At 42.7% G+C, this 19,354-nt stretch overlaps 1 protein-coding gene across 2 annotated transcripts in view; it reads right to left on the bottom strand.

Moving 5' to 3' along the window:
• The window catches only part of GRIN3A (glutamate ionotropic receptor NMDA type subunit 3A), a 75,921-nt gene extending 57,558 nt beyond the window's left edge, over window positions 1-18,363 (bottom strand). The window contains exon 1 of one of the 2 annotated variants that reach the window (XM_061455092.1): window positions 17,625-18,363. In XM_061455092.1, the coding sequence (XP_061311076.1) occupies window positions 17,625-18,347 (723 nt within the window). In that variant the 5' untranslated portion in view covers window positions 18,348-18,363. The remainder of the gene's footprint in view (window positions 1-17,624) is intronic. The other variant, XM_061455091.1, reaches the window with a different exon arrangement.
• Window positions 18,364-19,354: the final 991 nt, after the last annotated feature.

Below are 19,354 nucleotides of genomic sequence, written 5' to 3'. Positions count from 1 at the left end.
CCTTTGATTTATAATATGAAAGATCTTTGAGTGAATATTTACAGCTCCTGGTTGTGACTCAATCTTCTGCTCTCCTGTAAATTCTTGACAGAAAACACACAATACCATCATCTCTCTTATTCACAAATATTTGCATAGATTACTGCTACCAAGTTTTCTCTTCCTCTGGACCTAGCTTGGGACACTTAGATCAACAATTAAGTGATTGCACAGAGCTTGTAAATCAGTATAAATATGAATTATACTTATTCCTTTGTACTGTGTTTGGGCTCTGTGGAGGTAATTTGATAGATCACAGGTTTCAAGTACTGTGTCCAGCCATATGTATGTGAGAGGGAGCACAGAACAGAGACAAATATGTGACCATACAAACTAGGAAAAACAGCATGCCATGCTTGATGGGACCATCTGGCTGTACTGAAGATTCATATTGCTGTCTGACACCATCCCTCGCCAGAAGCTAACACTAATCACAGGATACTGGCACTGGACAAATGAATGTAATTCTCTTTTCCTTTGGCTCTGCCTTTAGCAAGTGCGGCTGGTCCCAGTATCACACTGTCAGGAGAAGCTCATCAGCCTTCCCTTTCTTGTTGCAATTGCATATAAGCACTGTATGGATAAACGACTACAGGTGGCGATGGACCCCAATAATTGCCCGGGGCACAGCAGCTCTACCATGAAAAGAGAGCTTTTTGCCTTGCAGCCTTCCCTTCCTTTTTGTTATGCCGCTAGTGCTCAGTGCGCAGCCTGGAGGCAAGCTCCGCAACAGAGGCCAGCACTACACTGTTAGTGGTGCTGCAGAGCTGCATAAACTGCACAGAGGTAAAAAAAATCGGAAATCTATACACATATCAAAGAAATACAGGACCTTCTCTTGTTAATGAGAAACTCAGCAGCAGATGGACAAAAATAACTCAGTGCACGGCTCTTACTAGCAGTTTGGTGGTGGGGAAGTTTAATATACTATTACCCTTACAGAAAAAAATAATAGCTGGACAAATTGTTGTGATGGAATTAAATACCAAATGTACTTCATTGTAAATAAAGTATTTAATCCTACCTATTTACGCAAAATCTTATTTGTACGGCTATGTTACTTTTCTGGAAGATGAAAGGGAAAAAAATGTTGTGGCGTATTATTTGCCCTATTAATCTGCCAAGGGGTTGTTCATGAGAAAATAACGAAAGCAGTAGCAACAACTTAACAGGCTGGATGTTACTCATGAGAAAAATGTTTTGAAGCATGGAAATGAGGGGAAAGGCCTTTACAAATCTAGTTTTCTTTTTGATACTGGCTCTACCTTTTCTGCTGAAATTCCTTGTCATTTCCACTGTCTCTATATCCCCCTCTTTTAAAATATGTCTCCTCCTTAAAGTTATTTAGGGTTTGTGCAACTCTATGACAGCTGAAAACCACTATGCTCATTGCAAAGCACCAATTACCCAAGTACATTGGGTATTCAATTTATTTTTTAAGAGCTTTGTGCTTTAGGATCTGCTAGGGATGCACAAAAGGCTCTCAGATACTCTAAACCAAATGAATCAATAAACTCTTGTCTGTGCTTTAGCTTCCTACAGACATACAAGACATTTTCTTCCTCACAGCTCAGCTTTTCCTGCCCTGGCCCACATGATGATGCATATGGATGCTATGCTTTCTCTAGGCCAGCTCTTTAATCCTGACGTCAGCAGGTAGCTGATGAGTGACTGCACCTGATGAAGATGCCCTCAGCTCCTGATAACAAACTCTATGAGTGTTTTGACGCAGTCTGGCAGCCAGACCAAGATCCCTATAGGTAGGCTGGATGCAGCTGAGGCAAATAACATAATATTGGTGTAGCTGCAAATCTGAAAATATCAGATGTATTAATGGATCTGCCTGAATACAACTGCCCCCTGTGCACTTTGTGGCTTGTAAATTTGAAAAACATAGCAGCTGTGACTTGCTTGAAATGGCACATCATTCACGATCCTTCCTACGGCCTTCGCCAGTCCAGCGTTACAGACTGACATCACAGCCAAGCCTAGCACCACCAGTTCCATGGACTAGAATAAATGATGCCATTTATGAACGTAACAAACAAGACAGAAGTTATGAGTTTAATGATTTGGGAGTCAGCCTTGAGTTATGCAAAATACATTGAGTTAGGTATTCACAAAATTGCTTCAGCATAATTGTTGGCACGTGGATTGTTTGCAAACAGCTAGCACAAACTACTTAGCGTTAATCATTTGTTCTGTGACATAGTTAGTCATGTACTATTTCTGCTTCTTGAGTGGGTGATTGTATCCTCTTAAAGGAGAGGGTAAGAACCAGCGAAAATGAAGTGTGCCCTGGGAGTTCAACATGGATATGCGCTTATGAAAGCATCATGTCTCACTAATCTCAGCAAGATGCTTGCGTCTATCTATTTCCATGCAAATAATCCGCAATGACTCTGCAGAGTCTGTTGAACCAAGCCTGGGGACGAGGAATACACATCGACTATTTCTGGTGCTGCTGATTCTTTTTAACTCTCTGAACAAGGGGAAGTGTTGCAGAGGAGTATCTAATTCCCCCAGACAACCTGGAAGGAAGTGATGACAGACCATCGCTCCTATGAGTCTGGCAAGAACATACAATCAAAGCTGCTGTCTCTCTCTGCAGGAAACAGTACTGCTTCAGGGAGAACCTACAACAACAACAACAAAAATGCATACTCCCTGAAGAAATAGGAATGTATTTTTAATTCTTTCCCCATTTCAGTTTGCTCTGTTTACGTGATTCTAGCACTTGATTGCAAGTCTTGATCAGTTTTCCAGAAGACAAATTACACTTCTACACGTTTCAGTGAACTGGATGGAAGTAAGGAAGGTAAAAACCTGGAAGGTCTGAATTTTGCTGTCATATTGTTTGGTATTTTGCATCAACACAGAGGCTTCACTGCCCCATCTGAGCAAGGGAACTGAAATATTCTGTAAAATTCCCTGCTTAAAAACCTTTATCAGGTACCACACGAAACTCCAGGATGTATTATTAGTAAATTGGAGTGAAACAGCCAGCCATCTCTGAGAATAAAGGAGAGAGAGCGTCACCCACAGAAAGCAGGATCTTTTGTTGAAATGTTTGTTTTTCTCTTCTGAAAGATGAGCAACATTTAGAGGCCACTCTTAAAATGACTGAAGATTTTATGCATGCTTGAACATATTAATTGACACACATGTGGACTGTTAAACCATGTGCAGGGAACACCAGGCAAAGAGGTGTGAAGGCTGCTGGAACAACACCATCTAAGATCACTGTGAAGGCAAGGGAAAAAAAAAACACCAGGAGGGCAGCGTTGGTCTGGCTCATGCTGTGTGACTGGAAGCACTGCTCAGATCAAGTGAATTCCTCTGCAAAGAACAGATTTTGTGCACAGCAGGGAACTTGGCTCTCTGGGTTGGTTGATTCTTCTTCTTGCCACTAAAACTCTTAAAAAGGATGGATACTGCAGCACCATCAGCTCCAGTGACCACCATGTCATTGTTACACTGGGTAGTGGTCAAATGAGCATGTAGAATCAGACCATCATGTACAGACAGGCAACTGGTTACTGCTGATTGTGACAGCCTTGGACAACATTTAACCTTCCAGAGGAAACTTCTGACAAAGCAAGGAAATTCAGCTGGACTTCTCTATGCCTGGACTAGTAGACCAGTAACTATTCTGGTACTTAGCCCTGGGTATTTTCCTATATGTTTTTAACTGTGTTGGAGAAGACTGACTTTCCCATTTGAGTCCCCTGTTCAGTGGTCAGATGCATACTTATTTCCCACCCTCTTACTGACAGTAATAAGCAATTTTGCTGCTTACTATTCTCTAATAAGATTGTACTAATTTTATATGTCTCTCAGAAGACACACACAGAACAATTGAATCAATGAGATTGGAAAAGACGTTTAAGATCATCAAGTCTAACCGTTACTCCAGGACTGCCAAGTCCCCCACTAAACCATGTCAGCACAGCCTGTTCTACATGATTTTTGCACACTTTCCAGGGACAGTGTTTCCACCACTTCCCTGGGCAGCCTGTTCCAATGCTTGGTTACCTTTTCGGTGAAGAAATTGTTTCTAATATCTTATCTAAACATCCCCTCTTGCAGGCTGAGGCCATTTCCTCTTGTCCTATCACTTGTTACTTGGGAGAAAAGCTCAGCTACCTTCTCACTCCATCCTTATTTCAGGTAGTTTCTCTCACACTGCTGGCATAATATGGATTCAAAAAAAGATCAATTGTCTGAATTATTCTTGATCTTAGTCAGTGAATGGCTTTTTATAAATTTTTAAGTTAAGGGAACTCTCAAGTGACAACAAGGCAAAGTCAGGTAAAATTTAAAATTAAAGTTGATAGAAGCATGAAGTTTGCTTATGAATATAGTTTTAATATTGCAAGCCACAGATCTTGTTGGACTAGTTCTTCATCCTAAGCAAAGCCATGCCACACTTACATGAACAGGAATTATGAATACATTGCTTTGTTTTTTATAATGATGGCAACTACATCAGAAACAACATAGATACTCACATGAATGAAATTATTCACTTCAGCTTTTCTTGCTCTCATCAACATTTGCTTTTCATGAACATTTCAGCAGTCAAATTACACTAGGACAAATGCTCATAGAAAATGAATAGCAAAACCAAACACTTTCAGTATTTGCAAGTTCCAGCTTCCATGTATATCACCAATTCCTGCATATATCAGATTGGGAGACAAAAACAATCATGCACCTCAGGCAAACAACCAAACCTGTATCTCAAGCTGGTCCCCATTCAAAGCCAGTGCAGTAAAAGGAAGCACTTTCATACATGTTTTGGCAGGCTTTGGGATGCAGTTATTCCCAATGCTTATATTGTTCGTGCTTGTTCCAGAAATTTCAGGTGGTTTTCAGGCAGAAAAAATGTTCTGTGGTTATCAGATGTATTATTCACTGTGAATTCTCACTTCATTTTCCTCTTAAATTACACTTCTGGGGAGGAATACAAGAGCTGTATGACATAGGCAACAAGCTCCCATTCTGTGTCAAGCAAAGCATCTTTATGCTAAACGTGGTATACTGCATCCCACCACAAGTCTCAATTTGCAACTTACTCTTTGCTGTAAACCTGTAAGGGTTGTGAATGCCCAAGGAGGACATTGCAGCACAGCTAACTTTCACACAACTACATGTTACATATTTATATGCACCGTCAAAATGGTAGGAAGATACGAATTTGAGTTTCACTGGAATCTAGCAGGCTGAGCTATTTATAAATAAGTGTCTTATTTTTGGTGCTCTTCAGAGAATGTGATGAACAGTGAGTGATGAGCAATTTATGTTGCTGATCATTTGTATCACAATAGAGCCTTGCAGTCTTTTTCTGGAGTCAAGATTCCAGGATCTGTATTATCCTACTGTGGAAGACAGGGCATCAGAACAAAGACGAATGGGCAAGATTAAGTACATGAAATTAGCATGTCATATGAAAATGAATGAGTAGGCAGAAAATGGTGTAGCTGAAAAAAAAAACCCAACCTGGGGGTGCTTGGGGATTCTGGGTATCCATATTCTAAACAGATGATATCTAAAATATATCTAAATCAAATATCTAAACAGACTGATAAGCCATCTCTCTCTCAAAAGAAACTCTCAGTATGAGGAATCATTTCCCACAAGCATTCTGCACTGAAGGATTTTCTATTTATACAATGAAAGATAACATTAAGCAAAATATGGCATAATGAATGTGAAATAAATATCATTAGAAGGTGTAAAGAGATGTTAAGGGTATAACTGAATGAAAAACAGGATTTAATTTACAGCTGTGTAAGTACTCTGCACTTTTCATGTATAAAAGATGATCATAAGGGTGACTGAATAATCGCAGTTTTGGCTTCCCTCTTTTGACTGCTGATGCAAGATTCCTAATCAGAGGCCACAAGAGTATCGTTAACTTTACCACCTATTTCTATGCTGATACATGGTGATATGAACGTTTAAAGAGGTGATTAACATGTGGTGGTTTTTTCTACCCCAAAGTCTCTGAGGAACAAACACTGATGCCATGCTTTATCATTTCACCCCTCATTAGCTCTGTAGTAGATGCTGGTGGAAGTCTGGCATGAGCTGCCCCTCTGTGTCGCCGGAAGGTAGCTGCCAACAGCAGCAGATCATCTATCTGTGTGCCACACCAGGCAGTGCATTCTGTTTTGCGTAACTGGCAACAAAGAGGGGATATAGGGATCATACAGCACCACACCATCTCCTTTTGTGGTCCTGGAGCAAGGAAATAGCGCTAAATGTTACTGGTGCATGTAGTGTGCTTTCTGGATGACTGGGAAAGAGAGATGGCAGAAAAGCAGAGCCTTTCTTCAAAGTTTTACTTGATTTTGCACTCTGAAAATAAGAATAAGCTCCTGGAAACTCCTTTTTGGCAAGTGCAACACAGTGCAATGATGTCTGAAGTTTTCATGTCTCAAAGCTTAAACCAAAAATAGTTAATACTTTGTGGTTCAACTATTCACCCTCATTTGCCTCAAGGCAATTTAAACAGAAGAAACCCAGGCACATAACTTTTTCACCTTTTCACGACTGCCCTACCAATGTAGAAATAAAAACTCCATGGCATTAGTGTACTAAGAAAATGTAAATCACAGTACCAGTACACTCTCGAAAGAGGGTAGCTATCAGCTCCAGGTAAAGGTTTGATCTATTTTTCCCATATTCTAATGCTTATATTGAATACAGTAAATTCATAGAAAAAACTGTGCTTCTACAAGGAGCTGTTATATATGAGTAAGCCTTATACGCTGAGAAAGTGATAAATAATTACGCTTTCATCTAAAATAGCACCGGAAAATTATCAAACTGTGAACTCATAATAATGACTTTTCATCTGATTTGCAAAAAAAGAGGAAAAAAAAAATCTTTTTAAGCTGGTTTGACTGAGTACGCTATTAAGATGAGTGTAATGTAACTACTTTATCGGTAGCATCACTGAGAAAGCCTGGTGCATAATACCACTGCTCTTTCTGGCTATTAATTGCTATGTCTAATAGTTCTTTCCTTGCAACAAATGCAAAACTTCATTTTAAAAATATCAGTTTATGCTTGAAGATCTATCTCATCTTTTAGCTCTGTCTTAAGTTAGAAAGCCTTGTAAAATGCCTTACGAGCAGCTAGGGCAATCATTTCCTTCACAGTGTTAAAAAAGCTGGAAGTGGAATAGCATCCCTTTAGGGAAATACTAAAAGTTTAAAATATGCCCGTGCAGCATATTCATAGATTTTTATAATGCATTTCAAATACTTTCCACATTGTAAAACAGGCCTTGGAAACTATCATCACAGATGAAAGCTGGGGAAGACAAAGTAATAAAAATACAAGAAAAGATAAAAATGCTGCCTGCTTCTGAATTCCTTAACATTCGATTTCTTCTGTATAATAATAACAATCAAATGATCACAGTAATTTCCTCAGTTACTGTGCTTTAGTGGCAGCTGTGTTCACCTTCACTCTTCTCCCTATCCTTCTCCACCTCCCCATCTGCTGCCTGAAGCCATGCAGATTCAGGTAACTGAAACATTTCAGATAAAAGTTAATTAGCCAGCACAGTGCACACCAGGTCTTTTCAAAAAGGCGTGAAGTGGAAACCTTCCAGTCAGCTCCTGACAGCTCTCCCAGCTCACCACTCCTGCAAGGGAGACTGTGCAGCAGGGCACATCCAAGAGGTCTAGCATTGTCTCTCAACCTGCTGATAACGCACTCAATACCTTGCAGAGATAGGTATGGCTGCTAGCAAAGCATCAGTACATACATGCTCTCTGCTTACACCAACAAGGCATATATACGCTACAGGGATGCAAGATGCTTGTGAAGAGTTGTATTGTATTATGTTATTAGGAAATGATACAGCCTCAATAGTTATGTTTTGAAATCCTGTCTATAGTTACAGTCCCAAGGCTAGCTGCACATAAACATTTGGCTGCAGTGCCCTGCAAAGGCCTCATGTAACAATGACTGTGGTTTATTGCAGTTGTGGTATGACACACTGTCAAGTCCCTGCTGAGTTCTTCATGCAGTTGTCTATAATTACCAAGAGTAATGTTAGTAGTTTGATGTGACAGCTGTGAAGCACTTGGGGCCAGATTGTGAACTTCTTAGTCACACTCACAAGGAGTCCCTTGCACAAATGGCTTTGCTCAACTGTGACTCCCTTAATAAATGAATCATCTGTCATTGCTGCCTACTCAGGCTTAGATCCTTCTCCCAGTTTTTCTGTTACTTCCACCATCTGCACATCCTCTCTCCATGGTGGTAAGAACAAACTTAGCAGATTGGGATTTGGGAAAATGTAGAGCTGATTTGGGAAAATGTAGAGACCTTCAGGGCCAGACCACAAGTAAAGAACAGTCATGGATGTCCAAAGCTGCAAACCTAAAGCCACTGTCCCTGAACTTATTCCCATTTATTAGGAAATCCCTTTTGAATAACTCCTGGTATGTTGCTGCATGCATCCAAGTGACCTTGGTCTGTCTCCTGGAACTCTGAAATGCTGACCAGATGATGGAGCATCCCAGGTGATGGAGCATCAGGTGGGATCAAGCCCTGAGATACCCAGGTGTGTCTCTTTCCCTATAATTCTCAGTACCAAGGAGGAAAAAAGGCTTCCACCATTTACACCTATCCACACCAAGGCCTCACACCCTTTACAAGAAGCTCCTCTTGCAGCTGCAATAAACCGCTATCTAACTTTATCTAAACTCTGTTCCTCTCCTACATGTTGGCTTAGCAGTTTCCTGGGAGGTCTGCACTATTTCTGGGGGAAGGATTACTCACTGGAAGTAACTGTCCTTAGCCAGGGATCAAGACAGCCCTGTTAATTCAATCCTGACTTGGTCAAGCTGTTTCACTTTGTGCTTGGTGATCCCACCTCTTTGTAAAATGCTTTCACGCAAAATTCAGTTCCCTTGTTTTTACACTTCTGAAACCACCAAAAGGAGAGACAAAGAAGGGCACCTTTTCCTTTTCTTCTCAGTTCAGTTTATTTTCTCCTTCTCTTTCCCTGTGCCACTGATATTTATGTTTCTAGTTTTCTTGCTTCCTTTTTTTTTGTTTTCTCACCTCTCTTTTCTGTTGCTCCTTTCAGCTATTCAGAATAAACTCTGCAATTATTCAGAATAAACTCTACTATTGATGTTGCAGTGAGATTCGGTATATTCTTTCACTCAATCAGACTGAAAAGCTGATCCTTCCCCTGCTTAGAAGCCCTTCAGTAATACCTACAGGACCATGAATTTATAGCTTGATTCTTCTTTGAAAGACAAATCTAGACTTTTAAAAGAAATGTGTTTTTTCCCAATTTTCTGCTAATTACACTAAATACATAAATTCTAGCCATACTACAACTGGATTTCTTTCACATCAAAACATTACATGGAAATCCACAGAGGAAAAGAATAGAACACATAAGATAAATGTGTTACTTGATGGCTTAAAATTGTAACTAAGTTCAACACAACCTAAACTGCGAGTTTTCAGTATTTCATGAGCATATAGTAAACAAATTATTAAATGCATCCTAGATGAGAATATTTCTAAGTAGTCTTTGAATTTAATTGTGAGCATTGAACTGAACAGCATACAGCATGACAAGATTCTTGGCTGTTTTCTAATTTCCATAACTCTGCTTTCATTTTAGTGGAAAGATGGGGTGCTTTCTCTGACTTTTGTGGAAAAATTCATGGGGGAAGTTACACTGAACACCCCAGTTCACATTTCTAGAGTGTTTTCTTTGTTAGTAATCTGCTTGGTACCATAATTTTTGTATTCGTATAGTACCTGTGAGCAAATTGTCTTTAAATGTGTCTTACTTTTGGCCAAATTTTAATTTTTACTTAGTGAAGAAAGCTAAATATTCTTTGGTGTTTCTTCTGATAATGCGTGTCATTCAGTAAAACCAACGATTCAACACTGTCATACTTTAATCACTCATTATCAACACGAGCTTGTGCAGTGTATTATGAGAGACCTCTTCTAGGTTACGCAATCAGTAAGACTTTGCTTTGTGAACACTCAGAATAGCAAAAAATAAAAACCAAAACATCATGTATGGTATTAAATTCTGTGTTAACACAGCTTTTTTTTTTCTGCAGAGAAGCAGCACAGGATAAGGAATAAGAAAATCTTGCTACTAGCCAGCTCAGATATTTTCTCCAGGATCTAGTATGATGAGTACAGCAAGGAAGGAGACTAGTACACAAATACGTATCAAACTACAAAGCAGTTATCTTTGCTTTTGAGTTTTAGTGTCAGTTCAATAGAGATATTTGTTTTCCATTTACATAGCAAATGTCTACTAGTATAATATTTAACTATAAGAATCACCTTCTCTCTACTCCTTTCCTAAATCTTAACTCTTCACCACCTTTTTCAAAGGGAATTGATGTAATTGAAAATACCACAACTTATAAAGTTTACTAAGTGATTTGATAAAACTTGACAGAACTGGATGCACTTCAAGAACAAAGTGATCATTGGCATAATTTTATCTAAGGATTCCCAGAGTCAGATACCTTAGATAATTATAGACACAGTGCACATTCTAAACCTAGGTAATAATCTCTTGTTGATTTTGAGATAGTTTGCTCACCTTTGACTTGAAGTCACCCAAATGAAGAATGTATTTCAAATAATGCTGCACCATCCAGTTTCATAGACTGCAGCATTTATATCCCCCCTAAGTATGAAACAAGCAGACATTTAAACTGTGACATCTCCAACATTTCTTTAAATAATAATTGTGAGGAAAAGAAAAACGTACAGAAAATTATGGATGGTGAATAATGCTGTGAATGGTAGCTGTGCAAAACAAGCCTTACAACTTACATTACGAGTTACAAATACTGTAAAATAAGAACACCTTTATGATCTCTAAGCTAAGTGCGGAAGAAACTTAAAGGAGATGAAGTAAGAACCTGCTGTAAAATTTCACTGAGACTTGGGTGGCAAGGAATACTAAACAACTTTTTAGTAATTCATACAACTTAAAAGTCTTGAACTAATATGCCTAAAACCACTTTTTCACCTCCAAAATTTGCTCCTTCATAAGCAACAAAACAGCTGGGAAAAGAATATATTCTAATACGTCAAAATGCTGTATACATGTACCATACAGCCTACTAAAACATTCTAAACTGCAAGTTCCCTTAATTTCAAAAGCCCAGTGGCAGGACAGTGAATTCAATGGGTTTCTGAGGGGCTTTCTTCCAAAGGAGAGGTGTTGGACAGAGAACTGAAAGGTGATCCTTAGAAAATTTCACCCCATCAGAGTTCTGGTTCTTTCTGTTTCAATGGAATGTGGAAATTAAGGATCCAGAGGACAGAACTGAAAGTCAAAATACCCTCACAGTTTCCTGCATTCTGAAAAGGGGTCTTTTGAAGTCATCATGAATTGAATCCTTCTTAAAACTGTAACTGGGATAAAGAAACATTCATTTTTTTTTTTAACTTTTTATTGTCCCATGCTTCTGAGTATGCAAAACTTGTTGATAGGGGAACTATTCTTAAAAAAATTAGGGGACAAGGATGACTTCTTGTGTTATCAAGCATGCAACACACAGAGAAAACAGTCCCTGAGCATTAAACAAGGTGAAAAAAAAACACTAAACATAGAAAGTGCCAATGCAACTCCCAAATGTACGGCAACATCACTTTCACAAAACTTAAGAGCTTTCTGACCGCAGATAAGAATATAAACAAGGACTCCTTTCCCTTCAACACACATAATTTATCAACTTAAAGGTAACAGATTGGCTTCAGCTGACAACACAAGTCAACTATGAAAACTGGTACTTTCATAGCTGACAATGTCCAACACAGCACAGAAGCACAAGTAAAACCATTCTCAAATAACAACCTGAGGACAACATATGATACTGGGAAAAGCATGTGAGAGACAGGAAATTGGATCAGTTAGTAAATTCTACCTTATTGCTTTTTAAGAAAAGGAGACTTCTCACATGATGCTAGGACTACAACGCTGCCAGCAAAATGTAGTTATGCCCCTGAAATCTGTATTTAAAAGAATTAATGACTGTACAGGACACCTGGCTACAGAGAAAAAGTTTACACAAAGCTCTTTTACATTAGCCAGCAATGTAAAAGAATTCTCACTTCATAAAAGATCAGAGGCCTAAATTGTCCAAGTTTCAAAAGCTCACTATGAGCAAAACTGAACAGAGACCTTTAGCTGAAAGAGAAGCAACTGAACATCTGTTTGCACATCCTTTCAATTTCTATCCTTTTTTCCATCAAAGCACCTTCCATAAACCCTCTTGAAGTGAACAGAAAAAAAGGTACATGCCATATGTATCATTTATGCAGTGTGAGGTGAGAAGGGTTGGTGATCACAGGGAAAGATTGAATAGATATTCCTCATCTACACAGTAACTACTAGTACAAACTTCAACATTTGGACTATGTCAGGCTAGCAATGATGGTTTGAATTACCAGAGCATACAGCTAAGCATGTGTTTTGCAGTCTCTTCTGGAAAATGAGATTTTTTTAAAACCTTGTTTTTCTTGGATGATCAAAACCATTTTTTATGCAAAAGTGCAGTTCTGGCTTGACGAAGGAGAAAAAGCATCTTTGGGTGTTTAGCTGGACAGAAGCTTTTCCACATCTCCCTTCCCTTGCTGTAATTTCTGCCTGCCCTTATTGGTGCAGGTGTCTGGCAGGTCAGTATTACTCCTGGGGACACCATACACACAGTGATATTCCTGGCTATTTTCTGAAGGGAAAGATGTATAATTTCCCACCCAGGGTGGTTTGAGTTATATCTATATCTATCTATGTCTATATCTAAATATATATGTATCTATATATCTATATAGCTATACACACACACTATAAAGCTGTTTTAAAGAGAAAGCATAACCCCTTTAAAAGCAAACCAAAAATTAAACATTAATCGTCGGTTTCTTTTTACAGCATCTCTTCTGAGGCTCAGCTTGCTACTTCACCAGGGAATTCACTGTTTAACCTAAAACTCTGACTTTATTTATTTATTCTTTTAACCCTCTCTTAAGTCTTGGCAGTAATCAGCAGTGCTGCAATTTCAACTCCTCAGGAAACCAGATAAAGCACAGACTAGCTATGCGGGCACCGATTATTCAGATTTACTTTATTCTGTTTCATTGCTTTGAAAAGATTCCTTTTCATGTCAAAAGACATCAAAAGTACTGATTTATCTGAAACCCACTGAAAATACTCCCTAAATTCTGAAGTTCAGAGATTTGCTGAACTTCAGCAGAGATTGCTCCTGCAAACATGATCTCCCCTGTATTTCTGATAGTATCATATATAAAATGGATATTATGGGCTATCCTTTTAAGACTCTTGGCTCGGAACTGTTGTACTAGAAGTGATATCACTGTATTTATGGCTCATGTTGCATGTATCTTTTCCCTGTACAATCCCTGGGAAAATTATTAATGATGTTGGCAGTCTTGGAATAAAAGAACAAACCTATGTGACAAGCCCTGCCTCAATGGCATCAGTGCTCTTGAGTTGCTGTCTCCAAAATAATGAGCTGTCAAAGCTTCAGTGCAATTTGCATTTGTGTTAGTAGTGAAGAAATCCAGTGGGTTTTTGCTTGCTGAATGTTAGTGTTAAATTGTTACTTTTGTTTACCAAGAGCATGAAGATTTACAAGGCTGACAGTAAACTCAAAAAAGTAAACAGCTTTTTTTAGGTCATAACAGCATCTGGATTTATTGACAGTATATGTTAGTCATTAAATCCCATATACATATGAAAATGAAAGATGTTGCATTTTACCCTGTGTAGCATCCAAGCCACGTGCATTTTGCCACTCACAATAATGAGTCTCCCTCAAAAGCTGTTGCTTGTAACAGGTGTGGTACCACACTTTGTGATGGCTGTTGTCTGGTGATTGTTAATTGTCATGGAGGAAGACTATAGTGTTTTTTTTTGTTGTTGTTGTGTTTTTGGTTGTTTTTTTTTTTTTTGCTTCAGGAGAGTATAATTTAATGAGAAACAGACTTTTAAAGACACTTGAACACAGTAGGTATCTACATGACTATCGTTGCCCAGCTGTACCAATGTGGATTTCCTCTCAATCTTACACAGAGGCAACCGCCAGCATTATTGAAACATATTTCAATTCTGGATCCTTATCTTACTTTTCATTTTAAGTATTGCTTTTTGCCACATTAGGGAAGATTTGCTCAAAAATCAACATGCTCATAAGAAAGTTCTGTATGAAGTAATGATGGAAATATTCAGCAGCAGTACATACTATGTGTATGTTTTAGTCCTCACATAATGTGGAAAATGAGAACTTGTTACTACATTAAAAACCATCCTAACAAAAATTATGAATGCTGAGGTAAAGCAACTCGAGACGGTATCTAGCAAACGTTGAGTTCATTAGTATGCTTGCCATGCTCCTCATATGGCAGAGGGTGGGCAGTGCTCTTCAAGGGCAAGAAAGTTTTGGGTCTGCCTGGAAGAAAGCTAACTGTTGGCAGCTCCCAAAAGCATGCAGCAGTAGTTTTGGGGGGAGGGAGAATTGCTCTGGCAAAGTATCAGTGGGAAGGGTGTCCCCAGGGAGGTTGATGCTTCACATTTCAGAAGTTCTTCTTGACTGAGTTTTCTTCTGACTCTTCTCTGGAAAACTGCATGCTGGGCCTTATCAGGAAAATCTGTCTCACCTATAAAGATGTCATTTATACTCACTTCCTCTAAAACTGCCAGTCTGTAGCTCCAGGGCCATTAAACCAGGAAGGTTCGAGGCACGTTCATTTTATGCCAGTGCTTGCATGGGACTATAGGTGACAAAAATCCTTGCTACAGCAGGCAGTAACACACCAGAGGGTTCTGAGGTCAGTATCTCTGGGGTTCCCCAGGTCCAAGATGCTGTTGAAAATCCTGTAACTCTGGAAAGCATGTGAGGTAAGACTGTTGAAGTTAAGAGTGCTGCCTCCAGAGTTAGGCTTAAAATGGTATTTATTGAGTGAAGGTATGAAACAGAGTGTTCAGAAAGATGTCAGGCTCTCCAAGCCATCTTGAGAGACTAATACACTTGTATTACCTGCTGGTCTTTAAGTAAGACTGAGGTTTTTTTCAAATCCATAGAGCCTTGAAGGGTTATTTTTTTTAGCTCAGCTGAAAAAAAGACCAACCTGGACTCTTGTCAGCACAGGTTCAATGCCAGCATTGGTTTCACTGTCACTGGAGACAATGACAATTAAATGTTTGCTTAAAAAACAAAGTCTTGATTTGGATAGATTGATCGAGTTGCCTCCCCATTGAGAGCAATCTGAAAGTTAAGCGGAAGCTTTGAAGTTTGTGGAAAGGAGCAATGGCTCTAACCTGTGCTGTATGTGTTTAACACATCTTGCGTCATCAACATAGACTCATCTCTAAGATGAAAGAGAAAATATTTCTGTTTTTAACAGGCATTGCAATACAATGCTGGGCTTAGGATCTGGTCTTCAGGGAACTTTTCCTACTGACTCCATTGCAACTGCAAGTGTAGCTGCAAAACTGGTAGATGTAACTGTGAAAACTTGGGTGCTACTGACACCCAATTTGCATCAAAAGTGGCATCCAGTGGCACTGATTACCCTTGAATTTCTGTACAAATCTAGAGAAACCTGAGTTACATGAATTTTGCTGAGGTAGAGAAAACTATCAGAGCTCAGACCAGCATACAGCAGTCATGCATCTTCAGTTACAGACTAAGAGCTGCCTAGCACAGACTTTCTTTTCCTAACTTTTCTACAGCAATCTAACTCAAAAAATACAGAAGTCCAGTGGTGATCCAGGCAGTTTTGCATTTACTTTTGAAAAGTAAAATCACTGGTAATCTTTATGTTCTGATTACATTTTGAAGGTAAACTTGAGCTACCTCTTTTTATACAAAACAACTACTTCTCCTGGCTATTTACATGGCAGGTTCTGCCATTTCATTCATGATTTCCATTGCATGGGTCACACAGATTAGAGCATTGTTCTTTGACCTGAAGATGATTACTGGCATCAACCACACATTTGCAAAATACTGAAATGTCACCTTTTCCAGAGTGTGTAACACTAAGTTGTTGTCTCGGTTTCAGCTGTAACTGTTATTTTTCTCCCTCTTAGTAGCTGGTGCAGTGCTGTGCTTTGGCTTTAGTCTGAGAACAGTGCTGATTAACACACCAATATTTTAGCTGTTGCTAAGTAATGCTTATCCTGGACTTTTCAGTCTCTCATACTCTGCTAGTGAAGAGCGGCAGGAAGCCAGGAGGAAGCAGAGACAGGACACCCGACCCAAAGTAGCCAAATGGGTATGCCATACCACAGCATGTCATGTCCAGTTTATAAACTGGGGTGAGTCACCCAGAAGGCCCAGATCGCTGCTTGGGTTGGGCTGGATATCAGTCGGCGGGTGGTGAGCAACTGTATTGTGCATCACTTGTGTTCATGGCTGTTTTTTTTTCTTTTCTCTTTTAGTTTTATATTCTCTCTCCCTGTTATTTCCCTTATCATTATTATTATCATTAGTAGTAGTAATTTTGTCCGATACTTTAGCTATTGGGCTGTTCTCACCTCAACCCATAGGGTTTACATACTTTCTCCTCCCACCTGGAGGTGGGTGAGCAAACGGCTGCATGGTGCTGAGTTACTGGCTGGGTCTACACCATGACAATTGCCATCTCTGTGTAACAGAAAGTTTAGCTCCCGTTGGATAGTACTACTATTTGTGCCTAAGACAGTCATTAGTTTTTACTCTTTTAGCTACACTAACACACACAGATACTGTCGGAATTAAGTTTCTACTATTTTAGTAAGGCAATTAGATTTAGCAAAAATCTGATCTAGCAACAATGCCTGAGCTACAAGTAAAGAAAATCCTAATGCTTTAGAGAGCTCAAGGCAGTCAAGTTACAGTGAACAGCTTCCCCAAGAAGTGTCACCTGGTGAACAACCTACACTGCCCACACACAATGACAGCGCAGCATTTAGACCAGTAATAAATTCAGTGAACACCCTGAATGCTGGGCTTAGACTTTACTTTTTTTTTTTTCTGATTTTTTGATAACAACCTTATTTTTGTCTGCAAAGCATGTCCTTCTCCAAAAGCTAAGCTCAGGACCAAAAGAAAAGAAGATCCTCTCCAGTGCATATCTTGGACACCACTTCTCAAGTCTGCAACTTAACGCAGCGTATGACTTCAGGCTCTCTACTTAGCTTTTGCCACCGAGCTGTTCCTTTCCACAGAGAGGATGCTTCTCCCCTCTACCGCAGGGCTCAGAGGAAGGGGCAACACGGGAGACGACACAGGAGGAGGGAAAAGAGAGAAAAGCGATTCCGAAGGCCCCAGAGTCAGAGGGCTTCTTCCCGGGCAGGGGTCGGGCAGGGTCCCTCCGCATCCCGGCCGCTACCCAGCTCCCACGTCCTCCACGACCCGCCCAGACACCGGTCGGACCAAGGACCCTTCCCCGCAGAGAACAGGGTGCGGGGGCCGCCTCTGCAGCGAACACCGCGCTGCCTGCCCCTGTGCGGGGGCAGCCCTGCCCGCCTCCCCGCGTACCCCGCTGCGCCTTACCGGACTCCGCCGGTGGAACTCGCTCAGCACGATGCTGACCACGGGGATGCGCAGCGCTGCCGAGATGAAGTCCAGCTCCATCATCTCCCCGCGGCTTTGCGGGAAGGCGAGGATGGCGGAGACCCCCTGCACCACCACTGTGTGGCAGAGGCTCTGCAGGAAGGAGAGGGGGTCGTTGCTCCAGGAGGCACTGGGGGAAGAGAAGGGGAAGAAGGGCAGGTCGCCCAGCCCCGCCTCGATAGCCATCACCACCTCCAGGGACAGGTTGTAGGGAAGCAGCCCGGCCACTCTGTTGAGGTTCGCCACAGCCAGCAGCAGCGCGTCCCGCGGCGAGGGGGGCAGCCGCAGCTCCCCGCCGCCCCCCGGCCACCTGCTCCGGGGCCCCGCGGCGATCACCCCTTCGGGGCTGCCTCTCGCCCTCCTCCAGCCCGCCGCCTCCACGGGCCAAGCGGCGGAGCGGGGCTGCAGGTGGGTAGCCCCCACCCTGACGGTGTGCCCGATGCGCCGCAGAATCTGGCAGGGCTGCGGGTGGGACGCGGAGCCGGGCACCGCCACCAGCACCAGGGCACAGGGCGGCAGGAGCAGCAGGCACGCCCGGCCCAGGACCCCGCGCACCCCTGGCCGCCACATGGCCGGGAGCCGCCCGCCGCCTCCTCCAGCCCCAGCCCCAGCCCCAGCCCCTCCACCCGCCTCAGCCACCCCGCGGGCGGCCGGCAGCGGCATCAGCCGCGGCGGGCGGCCCCCGCGCTGAGCCGGCCCCGCCGCCGCCCATGGGGCCGCCGCCGCACCCCCGCCCCGGGGCTGTAGGGGGGAGTCGGCCCCTGGCCCGCCCACCGCGGACCCACGGGGCTGGAGCCGCCCGGCCTCGGGGCGGCACCTCGCACCACCCCCCGCAGCCGCCGGCACGGCGTCCCTGCTGCGATCCTCCGGCTGGGTGACCGCGTTGCCCTGGGAGGAACGAGACTCTCCCCTACGAGGCGGCCCTGCCCGGCTCCCAGTCGCAGGCCGGGTTCCTTGCAAGGCTGCCCGGACCGGGTCCCCTTTCCGAGGCCACCGAACGCTCCCCTGTCCGTCTTCCCTCCGCACCTGCACTCCCTTCCCTGTCCCTCGAAAGGCTCCCGTCCACAGCCCCTTGCCCGGCTCCCCTGCAAGGCTTCCTTTTCCAGTCCCCTTTCTCTCCCCGGCCGGCTCCCGTCCGCAGCCCTCGGTGCACTCCACTGCCCAGCTCCGGAGGCGAGAAAACTTGCGGGCGGTGGGCTGCGCTGCGCTCCCGCGGCGAGGGACGGCGAGCGGCAGCTCCGCGCCGGCTCCTCCCCGGTCAGCCGGGACTTGTAGTCGCCGCCGGCCCCCCGGGGGACGAAGGAGGCTTTCTGGAGATAGCCCTTTTTCTCCACTCCGCCTGCTTGCTCCCCGGGGAAGCGTCCCAGGACAGCCCGGACAGAAGCCTCTGCCCGGGCGCTGCCCCGGGGCCATACTACCCTCGCAGCACCGGAGAAATGAAATGGTTTTTCTGGCGCCGAGAAGCGACCCCGGGCTATCCCGTCCCCGGAGAGGCTGCGGGTCGGAACGGGGCTTTCCTCGGCTAGGGGGAAAGGGGAACCAGTCCCTCGCCGGCACTGCGTACTCGTCGGGAAAGCCAGCCCTGGTTGCTCTTTTTGCCTCTCTCATGCGCTTCTGCTTCAAAACAAGTAATTTTTAGACAAGTGGAAACTGAGATCCAGATTCAGCAA

Source organism: Pezoporus flaviventris, unplaced genomic scaffold (genome assembly GCF_033815535.1).
Source record: "Pezoporus flaviventris isolate CSIRO_AGI_PZ_B2104156 unplaced genomic scaffold, CSIRO_AGI_Pfla_v1 ptg000018l, whole genome shotgun sequence".
NCBI lineage: Eukaryota > Metazoa > Chordata > Aves > Psittaciformes > Psittacidae > Pezoporus > Pezoporus flaviventris.
The sequence above is the reverse complement of the archived record's forward strand: the minus strand, read 5'-3'. Positions and strand labels throughout refer to the sequence as shown.